Below are 20,206 nucleotides of genomic sequence, written 5' to 3'. Positions count from 1 at the left end.
TCCTCCCTCCCTTCCTTTGGCTGCCCTATTCTGAATCCTGTAATCACACACACACACACTTTCCAAATCCTCTCTTTTTCCCCAAATACAGTCCATCTATCAAAGGGATAAAAGGAGCATGGAAAAGAATGAGGTGTATTGGGAAGGAAGGAAGGAAGGAAGGAGGGAGCAGTGAAAAGAGAAAAGAAAAGAACAAAGTATAAATGGTTTGGCTGAGGTCAGTCTTTGCCTTTCTTCTTCTCCAACTTCCTTTGCTACTCACTTCCAATAGATAGTGTTTTTTGTGTGTGTAAGGCTGTTTTAAGGCTAGCATGAAAAAAGCACAAATTAATCCCACTGCGTATGTATTCAGAACTTATCATGTGTGCTGACTAGTGTTTCTTGTGTGTGTGTGCACTGACGTGCGGGCATACGCCTGATAGCGGGTGCCAACCCTGCAGTACTAAAAGCCTTGGCACAGTACCACCATTTTGCTTATGCCCATTCTCACTCATGGCACACTCTGTAGAGAACATTGATAAAAATCAGCGCTGTCACGGAGCAATCTTCTCCAAAGCTTTCCGCAGCTGATATTGAAAACACCTAAGTTTGTGTTAATCATATGAAATGTGCCGTGGCTTGTTGGCATGGTCAAACTTGCCCACTTGGCAGTCAGTCAGAAGGGCTGTGGGTGCTGGCAATGATCTAGAGCAGAGGGACCCTGGGGGTATTTAGTTCCCCTTTACTGAGGCACTGTAAGAGGATTGGTAATCCAAATCCATCCAGTATTTGTACCTGCTAGGACCAACTATATTTGTATATCTATGAAATGTCAACTGTGAATTTTAATGATAAGTCTATCTAAGCAATAAAGCCATCAAAGTTCTCTTCTGTGAAACTTAAACAAATCCAAAAGCCTATAAACATTTACAAATGAAAATTCTGAAAAGTTCTAACACATTTTCAAAAATGTAAAAATAAAGAATTTACACTAAAGGTCCCTTTCTGGCAAGATGTTTCAGGAGTAACTGCATCTTGTCTGGTTTCAGTAACATGTCAAACGAGCTCAGCTTGAAATCCAACTATTTCCATGTGCCACTCTGCCTCTGTACAGCTGAGGGAGATAGATCATCATATATGCCATCTTGTCTCACAGTGACGGCTTGCTGCTGTCACTGACTTGTTGATGCACATGCACAAATCTATTTTTTGCTCACACAGAACCAAAAACTAATTTTTTTCAGCAGCGATTATCCTTACAGTTGCAGAAGGGGTCATGTCCACCTGTGTGCTGATAGGGTCTCTGCTGGAGCCAAAGCAATGTTGTAAAACTGTTTTTTTTTACAATTTTCATCATTTGACATGAACCAACTGTAATTTTGATGCTTAAAGTGCTGCCAAACAAAACTTAGGGCCACAGAGAAGCTGTTTTAGTCTGTATGATGAGGAATGGTGGTGTGGAGGGGCGATTGAGAGAAGGAGGATGAAGCAAAGAGAGGAGTTCAAGGAGAAGTATGCAGCAAGGAATGCGACAGATGGTTGTGAAAGGCTCTCGTTAGTTAGCTTGCCTGGTGGTTGTACTTCAGCACAGGTTGAGATGGGACAGATGGAAGGATGTGTGTTCGTGTGTGGAGAGGAAAGAACCACACAAGTACACACACAGATTTCTTGGAAGAGGAGGCAGTGGGTAGCCGTGCTCAGATGCTGTGCCAGAGACAACCTGCTCACGCACTTTAAGCATTGATTTAGCAATCAAGAAAACAGGGGAGGGGGAAGAAGAGCAGGGTATATAGATTAGGGGAGTGAGTATAGGATAGGAAGAGAGAGATAAAGATAGTGATGTTGTTACAAAAGCGACAAGCTTTAGAGAGAATGAGAGAGCAGTGGAGAACAAGCAGTCAGAGGCTGACAGTGAGGGAGAAAAACATGCAAAATGAGCAAACTTTAAAAAAAAAAGACGAGGAAAAAAATGGAACATATTAAAAAGATGGAAAAAAGACTAGGGGTTTCTTCTTCCTAGATTTATCTTCCAAGCTTTGTGCCTATGCATTTGGACTATTTTCAGCTGCTAACCAAGGACACACCAGTCAGCCCACATTGCAGGGTGGCACAGCTTGCAACATCACATCTGAAATGCATGCTGGGTGGTTGAAGAACTAACAAGCAAATCTGTAGAGGAAAAATGAGATGAGGACAGTCTGATCAGTGGCCATCCCAGTCATGTGCATGACAAATGGGAAATCAAACTGGGTCTAGATGTGTTGTAAACATGTGTTCCTCCTCCAGTGCTGCCTGCATATACTGGCATTTTCCATAAGTTTTCCTTTTTTGCTCTCTTGTTATCAAAGAGTAAGGGTGTTCTTTAGTAATTGCAATACCATTGCTGGTCATTCGTAACTCAAAGTAAATCAGGATATGATATTAATTAACTAGATCTGCAGGAATAGCACAGACGGTACAAGGCTCTTGTGACTCGTAAACAAAGTGATTAAAGAGCTGATCTCACAACGTGCCTCCATGCCTCAGCAGTCTGCTTTCCTCACAGGATGACACAGCTTTAAGTGTCTCCATTGTCCTTGACCACCTCTCTCCATATGTGCCATCTCTTGTGTTGTATCTACTGCCAGAATCCGCAGTTACTCTGTTGTTTAGTGGCTACACCATACTCTGTGAGCTCTGACTGCAATTAATCAAGCCTCCTGCCCAGACAGCAAAAATCTCTCTGCATCACCAAGCAGAGTCTAAATAGGCTTTCATGAAAAGAATATGCCCACTGTCTTCTGGACGGTACAATGAACAGCATTAATTTCATCCCTGTCTGCATATCCCTGTTGTGTTTATGTGTTTGTCTTTACTGGCAGACAGCAAGAGTGTTTTTAGCCAGAGGGAGAGTCAGAATTTGAATTGAAATAAGATGGACAACTTAATTTATCACACGCCTGTCAAATCATCTGGGGGTGTCAAGACTTGACTGACAACCCCCAAACACAAAAACATTTAATACTATGTGTATATAAGTATGCATGCACACACACAACAGCTGTGAAGATGCTAGTTTACTCAAGTAACCATAATCATCACATTTACCAAACACCGCAGGCAAGAAGCATAATCACAAACAGTGCTGTGCTCAAGTGCATGCCATTCAAGCTCTGACTACAAAAATCCAAGAAAGGATTGTGATTGTGCCAGAGAGCAAGCTTCTCACAGTCTCTTTTTCCCTTTTTCTTTCCTCTTGAGCCATTTGAAATTGGATTCACTGCTAATTAATCATAATTATTTTGCTAATGATGTGCATGGCAATGAGCTCTGGTGTTTCTGCGACAGACTCTGCAATTCAAGGTCACAGGAGTTAATCCAAGCATGTCAGAAAGGGAACAATTGCAAGCATATGCAGCTGTTGATAGTTGAGAGAGTATAACCAGTAGAAACCTTTTATCTACATGCCTTACCAGGAAGAGTTCAAAACTAAGTTTACAGTCACTGAATGTGTGCAGCTGTCGACACATAAAGCTAAGGAACAATGTCAAAAATGGCCGCTGTCGTCGATGGTACTTAGGGCCACCTGTTAAGCAATGTTGCGAGTGAAGTTAAACCTTTTGTCAGTCTGTTAATTACCTGCGAAGCAGCAGTTTGGGGTGGTTTTTGCTCTCAAGATTGCGGTCTATGAGGTCAGACAGCAGGTGCTTCAGGACATCAGTGGCATACTCCAATTTGCTCTGCAGTACTGTCATGATCAGTGAGGCCACATTGCCACGGTCCCTCATGGAGAAGCCACGCTGGGCCTCCAGAGTGCGAATAAAACACAGCAGGAAGATTTTGTTGTTAATGAGCTGGCCAAAGAGTTTCAACCCTTTTTCTACCTGCTCCTGGCGGTAGCCTGGCACCTGTGAGGAGAAAAAGAGAAATGAAACATTAGAAATAACAAGGCAAAGTACTGATTCCAAGTGGCATATTCAAGGTGAAGATACAGAGACTTAATTGGTCACCGATTCATTTGAATGCAATATTAGATACAATAAAATAAAAATAATAAAATAAATAGAAGAATCTGGGGAGAAGAGAAGTATAATATTTCCCTGCTTTTGTCAGGTTTCTTCTGAAGGTTGAGAATAAAGCCTAGAAAACACCAAGCCTCTTTAGGGAATGTTTATTATTTCAATGGCAATGTGTTCCATATTAATGCAACTTGAAAGGGAGAGCAGAGCTGTGAATTCTCTTCAGCTGAGCCCATATCATCCCTGCACTATTTATACTTGTAACTGACTGCACATGCTTGTCTTCTCAGTTTCTTTCTAAATAGCACCTAAGGAGATTATGTTTTTTTATCTGTCGAGAGCACTAGCGGTAAGACAGCATCTCTTTGCACCCAATGCAGCTGTCAGCCCACATATGCTCTATCTTTTTACCTTTGCTTGAGGTAGTTGTAATCTGCCGGGAGCTATTGTTCAGTTGCAAGTCTAATTTCATACTGCTTGACAAAACGTGTTTGTGCGTTCCCATATTTCTGAAGGTTAGAACTTTTTGGGCACACAGTATTCACTGCAGTGTGAATGCAGGTATACATGAAAAACTGTACTGTGCGGAATTTCATTGCATCAGCCATCTTTTGAATTAGCCCTAATGTGCTGTGACCATTTTGACCAACCAAATACGTTTAACAGAATATCACAAACTTCTCAGAGTTTTTCAAAGAGAAAATACATAAACAGCAACATTTAATGACCTTTACATCATCTCCATGGTAACACTGCAATATTTTAATTGACAAGTGGAACAGTAAAACGATGACTAAACTGCTGAGACCTAATTAATTCCATAAAGATCAAGAGTGTAGCATGCAATGTAATTGAAGAACAAAAATAATAATTCAAAAGCAAAAAATAAATTGAGATGTGGGTGTTAAGTGAAACTGTTTGACTGTTACGAATAAACCTTGGCAATTACAAGGAACACATGTCAAGAATCCAGCTTGATTAAACTTTCTACATGTATTTTATCTAAGCACTTGAAGTGTTTTTTAGTCCTGAGAAAACTTAGTTAAAACTAGATATGCTTTCTACCACCTGTGCCATTTCTATCTCCAGCATACCATCAAGGCTTTGACTTTAAATGACCCAACACATCAATAACAATTAAGCAGCCATCAACAGCCAAAGACAAGCCTACTGCTTTTCCTATTAGGCTCCTTTTCCACATTATACTCTTCATATAGTTTGATATTTATACCAATTAAAACGTAATTAATATTGCTTATTACTGGGAAATTCTCATCAGGGATGGAGAGTCTAACCCTGAAGGCAGTGAAATGAAGGTCCATCATTCTTTTAATGGAACAAGATGACCTGCTCAATTATGGTTGTCTATCAATGTCACCACTGGGGATAAATGACTTGATTTTTTTTTATCCTTTTGCTTTTCTCCCTGTGATTGACTCCTAATTTGTTTTTGAGGTGGCGAGAGAAAACGACATAGCGTCTCATATCATTAGGAATTATTAATGAGAGGTCACTCCTGATTTAAGGTCTGCCTAGTTAGTTTTTGAAAAAGTGTTGTTGTCAGCTGTCAGAGGGCTTTTGTTTACCAGACAGCAACAACAAACAACATTGGCGTCAATTTCACCTACTGCGACCCACCACATTGTTAATTTGCTTTCTCATTTTGCTCTCATTTCCAATGAGGCTAATTGCACTGCAACTGGTATTTGACGGAGACTGAAAAACAGTCACACACATTTGTGAGTTATGTGTGGGACACTTAATTGAAAGGAAAATTGGCAAGAACCTGTTAGGGCTGCACTTTTTAAAGAATTTATGTGGACTCTTTGTTGCTACATACAACTTTTGGGGCATGAAAAGATGAGGAAAACCTGTCATTGGTATAATTGATATATCATATAATCTGTTTTCATAAGCTTAAAATTAATTTAATGTAATGTACTTTCTTAGTAATAATTGTCGTTGAATATCAATGAAAAGGCTCAGTCGTACCTCAAGATCTCTCAGTACAGGATGTTCCTCAATGCCTGGGAAGAGGACCCTCATAGTGTAGGTTCTGTAATCCAAAAATGGTATGCCTGCACCATCCAGATCACTGGTCAGCTCATGGATGTCTGTCTGCAGCTCTGCAAAAGCTAAAAATCCACAAATATTTGTGTGTTTATGCATACTCTTACTCTCAAGTTTATTCTGAAAAATCTAACATTGAATTGTGAGTAAATACAAGATGTCCCGAGCAGCTTTGTTTGCTTAAAACTAAGTCAATGAATTTTATGTTTTAAAATGAATTAATACACTGCCTCATATTGGTGACGAGTGCTTACCCTCTTTGCACTCCAGGGCCACACGTGACTCAAGGTTATCCATCTGCATCTGCAGTCTCTTCAGAGTCAGGTCACTCTCACGAGACTTGCGCTTATAGGCAATGAGCACCACCACAATGAAAAGGATGAGCAAGGCGCCAGCTGCAGCAATGCCAATGATTGCGGTGCTGCTGAGCGGGCTGTCAGATGTGATGTGGACCACACCTGGGGAAAACTCGATACCGCCAACACGTGCCTTGTGACAAAGACAGGCACACAGGCAGAGTATAATAACTATTTGAGTGTGGTGTTCATAAATACACAAATTAGGGTTGCATGTTTGGTAAAAAAAAAAAGAAAAGAAAAACACAAGTTTGAGAAGAGTTACGCTTAAATATTATTTCAGCAAAACTGCTCAATATTTGACACGGTAAGATGGAGAAATAATCAAACTTGTATTCAAGTTTTGTGTTTAAGGTGAAACATTTCCTCTTTGAATCCCTTTTGGGTCTGTAAAGCATTTCTGTCTATATCATCAAGCTAAACACAGACAGACATATTGATTTGCAATGTCTACACACTTCTGTTTGTGCATATCCTAAATGTTTTATTGTAACACGTTCTTATCTTTCTGTGATGCTGGGTTCAGGTGGTTACATCAGGAAACATTTTGCTCAAAGTACTTCTTCTTAAAACCACAAATGGAATCTTTATTGAGTTTGCTTGGCCTGTAATTCTTCTTATTGAAGGGTTATTTGTTTGTCTTTTGTCTGCTTGTGGGCACTAACAGGAACCACAGGGCTGATTGAATTAGAACCGCAGTTAGTATGAGAGTGGACAGAGGGATGGATGGAAGGCAACATGAGGAATGTCCATCCCTCAAACTGTCAATATATTTGTTGGTCTCTTCTTTCCCCACTACAACCTACATCCGTTCACTCGACTGTTAATCTCTGTTTATGTTTTTGCTGTGTCACTCACCAGGACCTTGTGTCGACCAGTTAGGTTAGGTGATTCACAGAGAAGCTGTGTCTCTGACACTGTTAACATGCAAGGCTTGTCACCAATCAGCACTGTGTAGTTCAGCTTTCCATTCCCACTATTAGTTGGAGGAAGGAAGTTTCTCCCCTGCAAAAGCACATAATCAGCACTATAAATTAAGAAAAAAAGTAAAAGAGACAGAAATGTAAAACATTTGCTTTTATATGTTTATAGGGAAATATTTAAATGTAAAAGGTCTTACATTTTTAAATCATGCTTAGCAATGTATTAAAATAAAACATGGAAACCTTAGTAGTATACACAAAATCAAAAAGACTTCAGTCTCTCTGGACAAAATGTTTAATTGCTAGCAAAACATTTACTGAAAGTTAAGAGAACACAACACAAAATTGCAAGTAAACAGGCAGGAGTGATTATATCCATCTGCTTACTTTCAGTATAATGGGAGATCCAGGCTTAAGCTCCAGGACCCCAGAGGCACTGAGTGGTTCAAATTCAGGGTTGGGGTAGTAGATAAAGTTGGTGTTGTTGAGTGCCATCAGAGATTGCACATCATCCAATTTAAAGCCAAACTCATCCGGTCTTTCAGGTACTTCTTGGTGCCTGGCCAAGCTGATGGGCAGTTCTGGGGCCTGGCACAGCATGGATGTGGGACTTAGCACCTCACACAGCTTGAAACAGAGAAAGAAGTAGTTAGGTTTGTTAATATGCAAACGATTCAATTTATACAATTACACATTGATCATATCTTTTCAGGATTTGACCTCATGTATCATAGAGTTCCTGATCACCTCTCTCACACCTTCTTGTCAGTCGAGTTCTAACCTAATAGCACTTCAAATGTACCACTATTTCTTCTTGTGTTTGTTATCAGTTATTCGTGTCAGTCCTATGTGTTGCACATGTGCATTTCTATAAACCCCACTGGAAATGTAATTCAAACTTGATTTCAAAAGGTGTAAAGAAGATTTTTTTGGATCTTCTTCCTCAAATAGGGGCATGAAATAAGCTGCACTTAGAGAGCATGTACAGTCTCACTGCAATCAGGCTTTCATGTGTGGAGGTTCAGGAGTGATAATTGGGTCTTACCCTCCACAAAGACCCCCTCAGCCTCTTCTCACTTCTTTATCCCATCCAGTTATTCCTCCCTGTGATCTTATCTTCTATCACTGTCACATTCTCATTCTCTCACTCATCTTTGTACCACTTCTCCGACTCAATTACAATGTCACATATCTCTTCAATAGGTCTTGTCTAATCTCTTCATTCATCTTTGGTGTGTTCTCTCATTCGACATGTGATGCAATTCATATTATTTATTTATTTTTGTGTTTATAACTTAAAGTTAGTTTTATAAGCAATGGCAGATTGATCCATCACTGTAATGTTCCATAGCCCCCAATATCCGCCAAACATCTCCATTCCTCCTCGCCTGTCAGGACACTGACAAATCAACCAGAAGCACAGGTCTTCCTCACAGACATCTTGCATTTCCACAGTAACCTCTGCCATGCAGTCATTCAAACTACTGCCTGTCACTCTAATTGGCTCCTTGAACATCAGACTTGACAAATCCTGCATGGTCTTCGGTACATTGCTGACATGTATCATGAAATGGTACATGTCAGGTACAGGAAGGTTACTGGAAAAAAGAGAAACAAAAACTCCCGTCTGTGGACAAATGTCACCTAAAATATTTTGAATGTCTTTCAGTTTCTGATTTCTGCTCATTTAGATCTGAGCTGTGTCAGCGTGAGAGAGTGAAAAGTTGTACACCCTATATCGTTTGAGACATAATGCACAGCACTGGCACATGTGAGCACAGATGCTAGACGGGCCGCAGGTTCATGCTCAAACGGACCGTGAAGATAGCATTACCACCTTTTGTTTCCCTTTTCTTTCAATGAGATCAAACAGCCCCTCAAACAGGGACTTTTTCTCTACTCTCCTCTGCAGTGGATTTCCATTTAGAAAAAAAAAACAAAAAACTGTGTGACGGGCAACTGTGTTACCCAGTGTACCAGCATTCTGCCCACTTATATTTAGTGTGTTTTAAAAAGAGAACAATCCAACCCCATCTAAATAAATCTGAACTCAAAAATACCAAGATCAATGAAAGGGCAGCTGGTTTAATAACCACATTATTTGTGCTGTGCAGTCTCTTACATTGAGTGTTTCGTGGCTGTTGTATTTAGCTCTGACGAGTGGGGTCTGAATGATGTCCAAGTTAGTTCCTGTCACTGTCACTGGAGTATGTCCACTGAAAGAAAAACACAACTTATATCAAAGTGAAAAGGATAGTTCAGATTGTTTGACAAATGTGGTAAACAAAAATACTCAATTAAATGTAGCAGAGATGTAGTATGTTTCATATGACACCGAGTTGGAGAAATGGTTACAGTTAAAATTTTGGTGACCAAACATGTTTATTCTTGCCTGACAGGCCTGAGACCTGTTTTGCTGATATGTTTTCATTCACATAATTTATATGTTACCTTGGAAATTTAATCTTTTGTAAAATTAGAGAATGCAGCCTTAAATGTAGCCTTCTGACATACCTGTATATGCTCCACTCTGGCTCTATCTTGGTGATGGTGGGATCCTCCACATATTCAAACTGCAGGTCTTTCTGTAGCTGGGCCTTATCTATGCTCACAGACACAGACACGTTTCCATAGCCATGCAGGGAAGTATGGGTTCGACAAGTTAGCCACAGGCCACCCCTCCTAAAGTCATGATAGGATGGAGCATTAGTTACATGAAACTGCCATGTCAGATTGACTTTCTCCTACACACCCCAAACAGACAAAGGACAGATATTGTACAGTAAATAAGTTAGAATTTAAGAATAGCACAAATACATATCATCACTGTTTATGTGGGAGCTGTTAGAGAGGTAAACTGCCTGTAGTTTGACACACACCGAATTTGATGGAGCTTTTAATTGACTTTTTAAGTGTGATTGGCAGTGTCAGCCCTGGCTTGTTCCCACTAACCTCAGATAAGTGCATGGCTGGTCCTTAAACATGACTGACACGTTGCTCCCAGCATCAAAGTGGCTGCCGGTGATGTTGACAATTGTTCCCCCAGAGACTGGCCCTCGGCTTGGTTTGAGGCTGGTGATCCGTGGGATCTTGGGAAAAAGGTGGAGAGTTATGTGTTAAAAATCAATCAAAAGGTGCGTTCAGGTGCATAAATGTGAAATTTTATAGCTAAAAAAACAAAACAATAAATTATCAAGAGACTATGTGCTGACTTAAATGTGCAGGGTAAAGGTTGATCAATAACTGGGAACCACAGTTATGCCATATATTTACAGTTTTTGGAAATAATTGCTGAGACAAAACTTCAGAAAAAAAGAGCACCGGGAATTAGGAAAATCTGTAGTGTCTCTGCATGCAAAAAGCTGTCACAGAAAAAAGAAAATCTTTTATATAATTTATTTAAGTGGAAACGGATCACCTAAATGTTCAATTACAACGACGCCATAGTAATTTATTCTTGCCACTAGAACAAGTACTTTATGTCATATCAAACAATGTTAAATAGATATATCCCAACTTTTGTTGGGATATATCTATTTAACTGATCCTATATGAAATACTCTATACTAGGGTGGAAAATTTCAAATTAAAGAGACACAGATGCAGCTTCTTTAAGTAATTTCCAACACTTTCATAACTAACCTGCTGCAATTGAGATGTAGACAAAACATCACATAGTTCTGTGCTGGGATCCCACTTAGAAATACATTCAGTCAGGATCCAATATTGGATAACACCACATAATAGAATGAGCACATTTAGGTAAACAACTGCAAATCTATTTTTGTGTGAAAAAGTGTGAGTGGATTATATACAGAGTGAGTGTTGAAAGAACACAGCAAGTGTGTTTTTATTAGTTCATGTCAGAAAATGTTTTTTAACCATCAGTGTTTGTTTCTCAGCCTGTGCTCATTAGTGACGGTCAGTCATGTCTCACCATTCACATGTACGTGGGAGAAATGCTGCCAAGTGGGAACAAGACCAAATAAAAGACATATCAACACAGTAAGTGAGAATACAGACCACCTACCAGTAAGGTGCTAAAATGAAGTAAATGACATATGCAGGGTGCTTGCCTCTCTGCTCAAGGACGCAAAATGCTCTTTGCAATAATTCAATATTTAAAGTATTTTACACATTCAAATATATTTTTCTAAAGTTCAAAAATTCTTTATGATTATAAAAATGAGGAACAAAAGAATCACTTACCACAAAGTAGTAGAGCTTAGATGATTTTGCCATAAATTCAGGTCTGCATGGTTCACCCCCTACACAGACCTGCACATTCCCAGTGTATTGGCTCATCTCTGCTCTACCCATTTCACACACAATTCTGGGGAATTAAAAACAAAAAAACAAACAAACATTGGCATAACTGTAAAATATATAAGAAAGAAAAACAAAACATGTAAATGTATACACAGACACAAGCATGTTCTAGATATGTCACACAGACTATACAAAAAATGATCTGCCACTAAATTACCTAAATCTATATTAAAACTCAAGGGAAAAAATGCATTATTTGGAAGTAGATTCACCTACAGCACACAGTCAACTTCTAGGAGAAGAAGGAAAGTCTATCCTTTTACATATGACCTCAAATGCAGCTACTGCTTCTGCTGGGTCAGCATTTGCTTAGAAAGTGCTGGCACACAACTTTCTTTCTGAGCAGAGGCACTGGGTGAGTTGATAAGCCAACTTTAAACTAATTTGACAGACGGTACCTGTAAGAAGCCCAACCTCTGGATTAAACTCAAATGTCAACTAAATCTAACCTCCAGAACTTTCTAAAATGATTACTGGTGGGTGTGCAGCTCCTTGTGTATATGCCACTAATAAATATAAAGGCACCACACCACAGTACATCTACTGGACAAATCCCATGTACTTTATGTGTACTGCTACCACTTCCGTTTTCATTCAAATTTCATCACGTCTAAAGATTAGGCCAAGCTGAAATTAGTTAAACCATCATATAATCATCCTCAATTTCTTTCTTGCTGTCTTACATACACATGCATACACTTATAAACACACGTGATCAGCTGTAAGACTGAATTTTCATGACACTTTCAGTTAGTAACACATGTAAAAGGGTGATGTATCTATTTGTTGATCCCTGGCATGTTCAGCTGTGGTATAGTTCTGTAGGTGTGATTATGGCAAAAGCTGTGTGGGGTTGCTTTGTTATCTGTACTGTTGGTACTCATTTTGTTAACAAAATTGTTTATTCTGCACCAGAGATTGTTGACACCAGTGGTTATTGGTATATGTACAGCATTACAAAATACTCTGCAGGAAGATATGACTACATGAGAATTTGTAATTTATTTTGTTGCTAATGTTCTATAAATCAGTCAATAATGTAAAATGTGACTTACTGTTCAGCAGGAATGTAGCCCTCACGTATGGGGGTGCAGTCCACTTCAGCCACTTTGACATTACCCTGGATCTCTCTGAAGTCCAATCCCAGGTTCTCACCACGAATAGTCACAAGTGTGCCGCCCTCCCTGGGGCCCCGTAGAGGGGTGATCTGTTGAGATTCAAATTTTGATTTGATTGAAATGATTTTAAAAAAGACTTTTTTTTAATGGCAAGCATAGAAGTGAGATTTTATACTGCTGACTGCACTACAGTCAAAGTTTATGACTGGAATTGTAGGTCTCTTAATTAATTATCATAACCTATCTCTTATGTTTGGTATCTCTTTCATTCATATCAAGACATTTTAAGTAATGACAAATTAGTGATGAATAAAGCTTATACTTATACTGAAGCGTATCTAGACAAAGTAAGAACAATTCATATGGAAAATAGTCAGACTAAAACCTTACCACTCTGGCTCATGGAGCCACTCTTTAATCAAAGGTCCATTTCAAAAGAAATATAGTATGGATACCTGAAGTGAGCAAGAGGGTGAAGAATAACACCTATTAATTAGATCTATGTATTTTCAAGCTTCCTGGGATATATGTTTGTAGTTGTCCCCTTCAGGTCAGTGGTCTGTCATTTTGCAATTTGTCTTCAGTAAAATCCACAAGAATCTATTAAATAAGATCAACTTAAATCTTGACATTGGGTGACATCTTTGCAATAATCAGTGTCTTTCTGATTTATCAGTAGCATCTCTCATTGCCGATAAGGTGGCTGCAACATCCATCAACACTTTTGTCACAGAGGTACCTCTAGGCCAATGAGTTTGTGTACATATACATCATCAGGCCTGTCCAAACGGATGGATGTTACAAACAGACACAATAGTCTGTCCTTATTTGTCTTTGCCAAATAGTAGTCCTTCAGGCTGCAGGCAAGAGCCAGCTTTAATGGCGACTCTCATTGGTTCTCAGCTTATTGTATAGATGGCAGTGTGACCCCCCATGGTTTTTGCCTGACAGGTCGAGTAGCTGAGTGTCTGAGTGTGGCTTCATCTTATGGTTTAGCGCTGTTGTATATTGTAGGAAGAGATTCTATACGTTACTGCCACAAGTACATCAAAGGATTTTCATTTGACAATTTCATTTTTTTTTTCTCAGAGGATTGGAATAAAACAAATTGAAATAGCTTAGCTTGGAAAAAGAAATACAACAAATCAAATCAAAGAGGCTAGCTCAAGTCAGGTCATGCACAACACAAGTCCTGAGACTGCCATGTGGGAGATATCGTTATCATATGGTTCAGTGTCTCTGATTAATAAGGCTCCCTGCTGATATCTTAATGAAAAAAAGAGCCTTTTGGGAAAAGGGCCATAATACATGCAATTATAAAAGATTGCACACAATGCCTCTTGGCTCTCCATTTATTAGAAAATATGGTATTTCACAAGGAGGAATGACTTAAAAAGAAATAGTGATAGAGAAAAAAGCAGCAAAAGGACGTTAAAGAGAGGGAGAGACAAAATGAGGCGTTGATTAGATTTGTGACTTTTTGACAAGATAATTGATCATCGGGTAGAGGCAAACACTTAATCACTTCTTCCCCATTTCTCCCTTTCTCTTTTCATCTTTCTATGCAAGTCTCTCTTGCTCATATTGTTGATGGGAGATGTCATTATAATGAAGCGTATTAGAATGCATTAGAGTCCGGGTTGTCTTGGGAAAGTCCTAACTCCTCACCACTGACAGTTTTTATGGGGGACGTGAGAAGGCTGCAATATGTTCCGACTCCAGCCTCAGGGATGTAAGAAGAAATACAGACCCATCTCCCAGAATAAATCCACTAAAGAGGAGGAATGATGAACTGCAACTGAGTGACCCACACTCTTTATTGAGTAAAAAGATGGACAAAGTATTCCCATCTTTTCCTCATCTTCCTTAAGAGTTTAATAAATTTTGCCTGAATAACATTGATCAGTGATTTATCAGCAAGGAGGAGAAGATCATGTAATTAACTATCCTGATTTGGAGATGTCTACAGTGGTGCTAAAAAGTTAGTGAGCCCTTCCGAATTGTGCCATAAATCTTTCATAGAAAATTAGATTTTCAAAAAAGTACCTAACCTTGCAATCCTAGTTGAATGAATTAGGAAAAAATATACTTCACTTGTGGATGATCTATAGAGAAAAATAATCCAATATACCAATCTGTGAGAAGCCAAAGTATGTCAACTTAAAATATGAGTGGTTGATTTGACAATAAAATGAAAGTCTAGTGATTAGAAACAAAGGGATGACAATCAGTGGGTACCCTGTATTATTGAGAAAAAGTGGATCATCAAGTCTGATCTTTATAACACACTTTGTGGAACTGTATGATTGCACAAACAAAGAGGTTTCTAAGGATCTTAGAAAGAGCTGTTGCTGCTCATAAATTTCAGCGAGATTACAGAATCATCTCTGAAGTGTTTTGATTCCACCAATTCACAATCAATCTGCGTATATTAGAGGAATATATACATATAGAGGAATTGCAATGCCATTGTTACTGTGAACATTAGTAGCTGAGCAGCAAAGATCCCTCCAAGAGCAATGTATGTAATAATCTGCATGTTCACAAGGGATCCTGGGGTAACCTCTTAGCAGCTGAAGGTCTCTCTGACTTTACGTATAATGTCAATTAGTCCACCACCAGGACAAAGGTGAACAACAATGTTGTTTGTGATAAAGCTGCAAGGAGAAAGGCATTGCTCTCTAATAAGAATATTCTTGCCCAAAAGGCTGTTGAACAAATCTTTTGTGCACAGATGAGACACAATAAAACTTCTTGGTTTCAGTGGGCAATGTAAGGTTTGCAGAAAAGAGAAGATTGCATTCCAGCAAGTACCTTATCACATCTGTAAAAACATGTTGTAGTTGTAACATTTTTTGGTGACAGTTTTGCTGCAACAGGGCTTAGAAGATGGAGGCTTGGATGGCTTGACACAGACTGAGAAATTATTTCTGAATTATAAAACGTATTTTAATGAAAAATGTCATCTGTTTATGAACTTAATCATATCAGAAAATGGGTCACACATTAAGAAAATTAACCTAAGCTCACAAGCAGTTTTATTTTGGAGAGATATAAAAGAATATACATGCACATACACTGCTAATGAAAATACAGGTCTAATCACAACGCATCAGAGATTCAAAGCAAAGGTTCACATACCTCTATCTAATATGTAATTTCCCTCAATAATGAAAGACAAAGTGCAATATTCCCATCTCATTTGTTTATTTACTTGTCAGACTTCCCAATGTACTTTTCTTTATTTGAAAAGCTCTGGGGAACCTGGACATTTCTTCAGCAATCCATAAGGTCAACATGATCTGTGGTAGTTTAACTCTAACGTTTTCAAGATGGTTTAGAGTGCTGATTTCAATTAATCTTCATCTTCAATACACTGTATCTTCAATACACATATATACAGTGTGTGTATATGCTGGTCTATGCTGGAAAAATAGTGAAGAAGAGATTCCATTTTTGTTTCTACTTTCTGTTTATGACATTTGAGGGCAGCGAAGGGAATTCCCTCTGCTGGTTTATTTATTTTGTTTATCGTAAGCTTGATGCGTCCATCCCAAATCAGCCATCGTTTGTTCTAGATGCAGGCAGATTAGAACAATAGATAGATAAAATCTAAAAAAAATGCAGATTGGACTGCATCTCTATCACTGTAAAAAAAAAATTAAAAGAGGGTAAAGAGGGGTCTGTGTGACTCCTTTCAGTCTCGCCATCCATCACCATCCGTCTTATATGTAAACCCAGCCCATCCTCCTCTCCTGTCATCTGGGCAGCTTTCCATCCATTTTTCCTTTGGGTCATTGTATCCGTCATCTAACTGACCCCTATCACATCCCCTATTGCCCTTTTTATATGTCTTGCACAGGTCAAGTCCATTTACCCCACGTGGTGTTTTCAGGAGCACGCTAGGTTAAGTGGGGGTTTTTGTGAGCATCTGTGCAGTTGATTGATAACTTGCAAGTGTGAGAATAATTTTTTTCTCTCTTGGTCTTACATGTGTTATGACTCTATGAGTCTTTGCGTGTTCACATATAAAGTAAGAGTGACATAAATCTATGCTGTTATCTTTTTATGTTACTGCACTGTAAAAAGGTGTAAAACATGTCCTTCCTCACAAAAGATGTCAGAGTGAATAGGTGATGGTGACTCACATCCTCTGCCATTATGTTAAAATCATCAGCTGCTATCATAGATAAGTATGTTCCCATCTCTATATGCTCTATAATTATAGTGTGCAAGTGTTGGCTTTGAGGAAAAAAACATCCATTATTACGGGAATCGCTTGGTCCATGTAAATGCTGATGTGTCAAGTGTGTACTATATATGTGGACACATGTGGTACTGACGTATTGCACCCCCGGTGTGTTTGTGTCTCTCACCTGTGTGATCTGTGGGTGGGTGCACTTGCTGTTGATACCATTGTGCTCTAGCCACTGGTTCTCAGGGTGGGGGCAGTGTTGCTTGAGGGTGCAGCGGTTCTCCCCTTTGCACCAAACGCACCCAAACAGTGGATCTGCCTTCAGACACAAACCACAGCTTCCACGCTGAGCGTCGCACTTGTAAAGATGGACTGTGCAGGAAGGAGGAAAGAAGCAGTGAGAAGAAGTTCAAGAAAATGAGTGGGAAGGGAAGAAAGACGAGAAAAGTGCACAACCTTTTGATAAATTCTGGCAGAATGGCAAATGCAGAAATCTTTATTTTGGAAAAATTTGGCTCAGCTGTTAGACAACAAAACGCATAAACCAACCACCAACCAAAATCTCATTATCACTACATTTATCATCTCCATATAGTCTTGCTCCCTTTCATTCTAGCTTAGTGAGATTCTTACTATGCTGCCTCCCACCTCTTCTCATCCACCGCACATTTAACATATTATCTCCATGGTAACAGACCAGCCATTTTCTTTTTAATTGCCATTAGATGCATGTGTGATCTGTCCATCAAAAAATGCCCTAAGAGCTACTTCTTCCACAGGCAAACAAAGGTAGGAGGAGGTTTGAGGAATGTTCTCTATTTCAAGCATCTCGTTCTCCGTGTTACTTTTGTTACTTCTTTGATTCTGCAGTTATGCTTAAGGATATGTTTTGTAGACAGTGCTTGACTCACTCGTGTAAACAACCTCAAACACTTCACAAACTTTGCCTTTCAACACAGTGTCATTTTGGCATTTATTCCACATTTGAACAATATGTTTCACAAGCCTGATTCCACAGCCTTTGATGAAAATGAGCTGATTTACTGTCAGAAAACTACAACTCCCAGCATGCGGGTGTTTTTCCTTTTCTGGTATAAATTACTTACTGTGGTGCATCACCACTGGCCAAACTAAATCAAACTCAGCAGTTAACATTTCAGGGCTGAACTGTCATTCCACAGATATCATAAGTAAATCATAATGTGAATATAAAAAAGGAAAACAAATGCAGGCAGAGAAATACAATTTATAGTCTACCTCTTTGTTCTCCAAAAAATAGACAGGGATAATGTTGTAAAATGGCTAGCCAAGACTCATCTTTATTTAAAAGACTAAATTTTACATTGGTTATTTATCAATACACTATGTTATTTGTGGCTCTCTGCTTTGCCAATCTTGATTTTATAAAATGTATGCCAGTAGACCAAATAAATAAAGAGATAGAAAGAAAGAATTTTGACATGTTGACAGAAAAATTAAGAGACAAAAAGGAAAATAAATTATATTCTTCAGATGGAAAGAAAATTGGGATAAGAGAAGTTGGAACTGTGATGCAGGACAGCCAGATGAAAAAAAGAGACCCACAAAAAAGCAAAGAGAGGATGTGTTAAAGTTATTTGCTCTACATGGCAACATCAGGGAATGGATACTTCACCTCAGCACACCACCCACTGTTGCCATGGAGACAGGCTCCAAGGGCAACAATGGGGAGGAAGCCAGCTTTGCTGTGTGTGTTTAAGAGTTTGTAAGAGACAACATGGACTAAGTGTGGGTGAATGGATTCCCAGGTGTGTATAATTATGTGTGTGTGACTATATACCTGAGTATATAAATGCTATTGCCTGTTCAAATGCTCACCTTTGTTGTGGGCGGGGTTATCGATGCTGAAATCTCCATTCCAGATGACGGTCAGCTCCACGGGAAGACTGCTCATCTCCATCCCATCATAGAAATACTATCACCATGGCAACCGGATAAGGAAAGAGGGACGGGACAGAGAATATGAGAGAAGGAACGTCTTTAGTCTGTCTATCATCTCCACATCCAAAAGCCTCTGGTATCACAGTGCTTATCAACAGGTGACTGTACCCACTGAAAACCCACAGAAAATAAAACACACACTATACACACCAGAGAGTGTTAAAAGATCAGATTATTTTCAATTTAGTTCTGTAACACTAGCAGCATGGAGGGTTGGTGCTAAAATCATAATTTTCCGCTAAATTACAGATTCCCTCCTTCACAGCTCAATCAAAGTACAATATTTGGAATGTACTGTGATTACACACAAACACAAATGCCAAAGACATCTTGACAAGTAGATACGAACACACACACTTAGTGTGATGAAGATAGACAGGAAGATGGGATGTTATTCTATCAACAGACGATTAGCATCAAGACCAGCATAAAGCCTTTTTTATGCTTCCTGTCAACGTATTATTCAGTCAGTGAAAGGAGCATCATCGGAAGGATGTCTGTGTAGTAGAGACAAAGTAAGGTTCTTATCTCATCTACCTCCTGTAAAGCTGGAAGACCAAAACTCCCTGAGCTTGAATCAGTGTGTGTGCATGTTGCGAGAGGGGATTCTGCAATCACTTTTATCAGACAGTTTATAGAAATGGGGCATCTTTATAGATACTCTGTTTGTGTAGGTGGGTGTTGAGCGATGATGATGCATAACAAAAGCTGACATTTTTAAAGACACACTCCTCACCGATGTGTTTTGACACTGCACTGAAGAGCTGTTGAAGCGCAGGGCAGGAACTCTGTGCTCATTTCCTTGGATGGTTAGCAGACACTCATATCCCCGCTGTCCAGACTGGGGCTGGGGAAGATTCTTGGCCCGCAGTGTGATAGGCTTCACTACATTGACTGGCACCAGTATCCTTTCTGCAGGCAGCAACTGGGGACACCCCTGGAATATACACAAGGAAGGTGGGTCAGAGTTTCAAATGCATAACTGATGGATTAATGTTGCTAAATCTATTCTTCACATCAGCGTTATTTGAAGTTTAATGGTTACTTAAAGTACACACTCAGGACATCAACTATATTAGTCATTTAATTTAGATAGGACTTATCTTCCAGAGATAAAATCGATGTTCAATTTAAAATGTGAAGAACACAGAAAGACAATTCAGGCTCCAGTTAAAAAAGCCTCATGGTTGACAACATCATTTTGAACCAATGCAAGTTGTTGCCAACTAAAGTGATAAAGCAAATTTAGCTGCATCTC

At 39.2% G+C, this 20,206-nt stretch overlaps 1 protein-coding gene across 2 annotated transcripts in view; it reads right to left on the bottom strand.

The window, feature by feature from the left end:
• The window catches only part of plxna4 (plexin A4), a 210,315-nt gene that overhangs the window by 28,015 nt on the left and 162,094 nt on the right, over nt 1-20,206 (bottom strand). The window contains exons 10-23 of one of the 2 annotated variants that reach the window (XM_072377857.1): nt 19,685-19,885; nt 18,826-18,922; nt 17,150-17,340; nt 12,711-12,862; nt 11,536-11,659; nt 10,279-10,415; nt 9,841-10,008; nt 9,449-9,542; nt 7,714-7,953; nt 7,262-7,408; nt 6,302-6,536; nt 5,970-6,112; nt 3,598-3,866; nt 1,992-2,148 (exon numbers count right to left, since the gene is read on the bottom strand). In XM_072377857.1, the coding sequence (XP_072233958.1) occupies nt 2,136-2,148; nt 3,598-3,866; nt 5,970-6,112; nt 6,302-6,536; nt 7,262-7,408; nt 7,714-7,953; nt 9,449-9,542; nt 9,841-10,008; nt 10,279-10,415; nt 11,536-11,659; nt 12,711-12,862; nt 17,150-17,340; nt 18,826-18,922; nt 19,685-19,885 (2,211 nt within the window). In that variant the 3' untranslated portion in view covers nt 1,992-2,135. Of the gene's footprint in view, nt 1-1,991; nt 2,149-3,597; nt 3,867-5,969; nt 6,113-6,301; nt 6,537-7,261; nt 7,409-7,713; nt 7,954-9,448; nt 9,543-9,840; nt 10,009-10,278; nt 10,416-11,535; nt 11,660-12,710; nt 12,863-17,149; nt 17,341-18,825; nt 18,923-19,684; nt 19,886-20,206 lie in introns of those variants that run through there. The other variant, XM_072377856.1, reaches the window with a different exon arrangement.

This window comes from Leuresthes tenuis, unplaced genomic scaffold (genome assembly GCF_036924035.1).
Source record: "Leuresthes tenuis unplaced genomic scaffold, fLeuTen1.0.hap1 SCAF_23, whole genome shotgun sequence".
NCBI lineage: Eukaryota > Metazoa > Chordata > Actinopteri > Atheriniformes > Atherinopsidae > Leuresthes > Leuresthes tenuis.
Note: the sequence above shows the minus strand (reverse complement) of the source record. Positions and strands in the feature narration are given on the sequence as shown.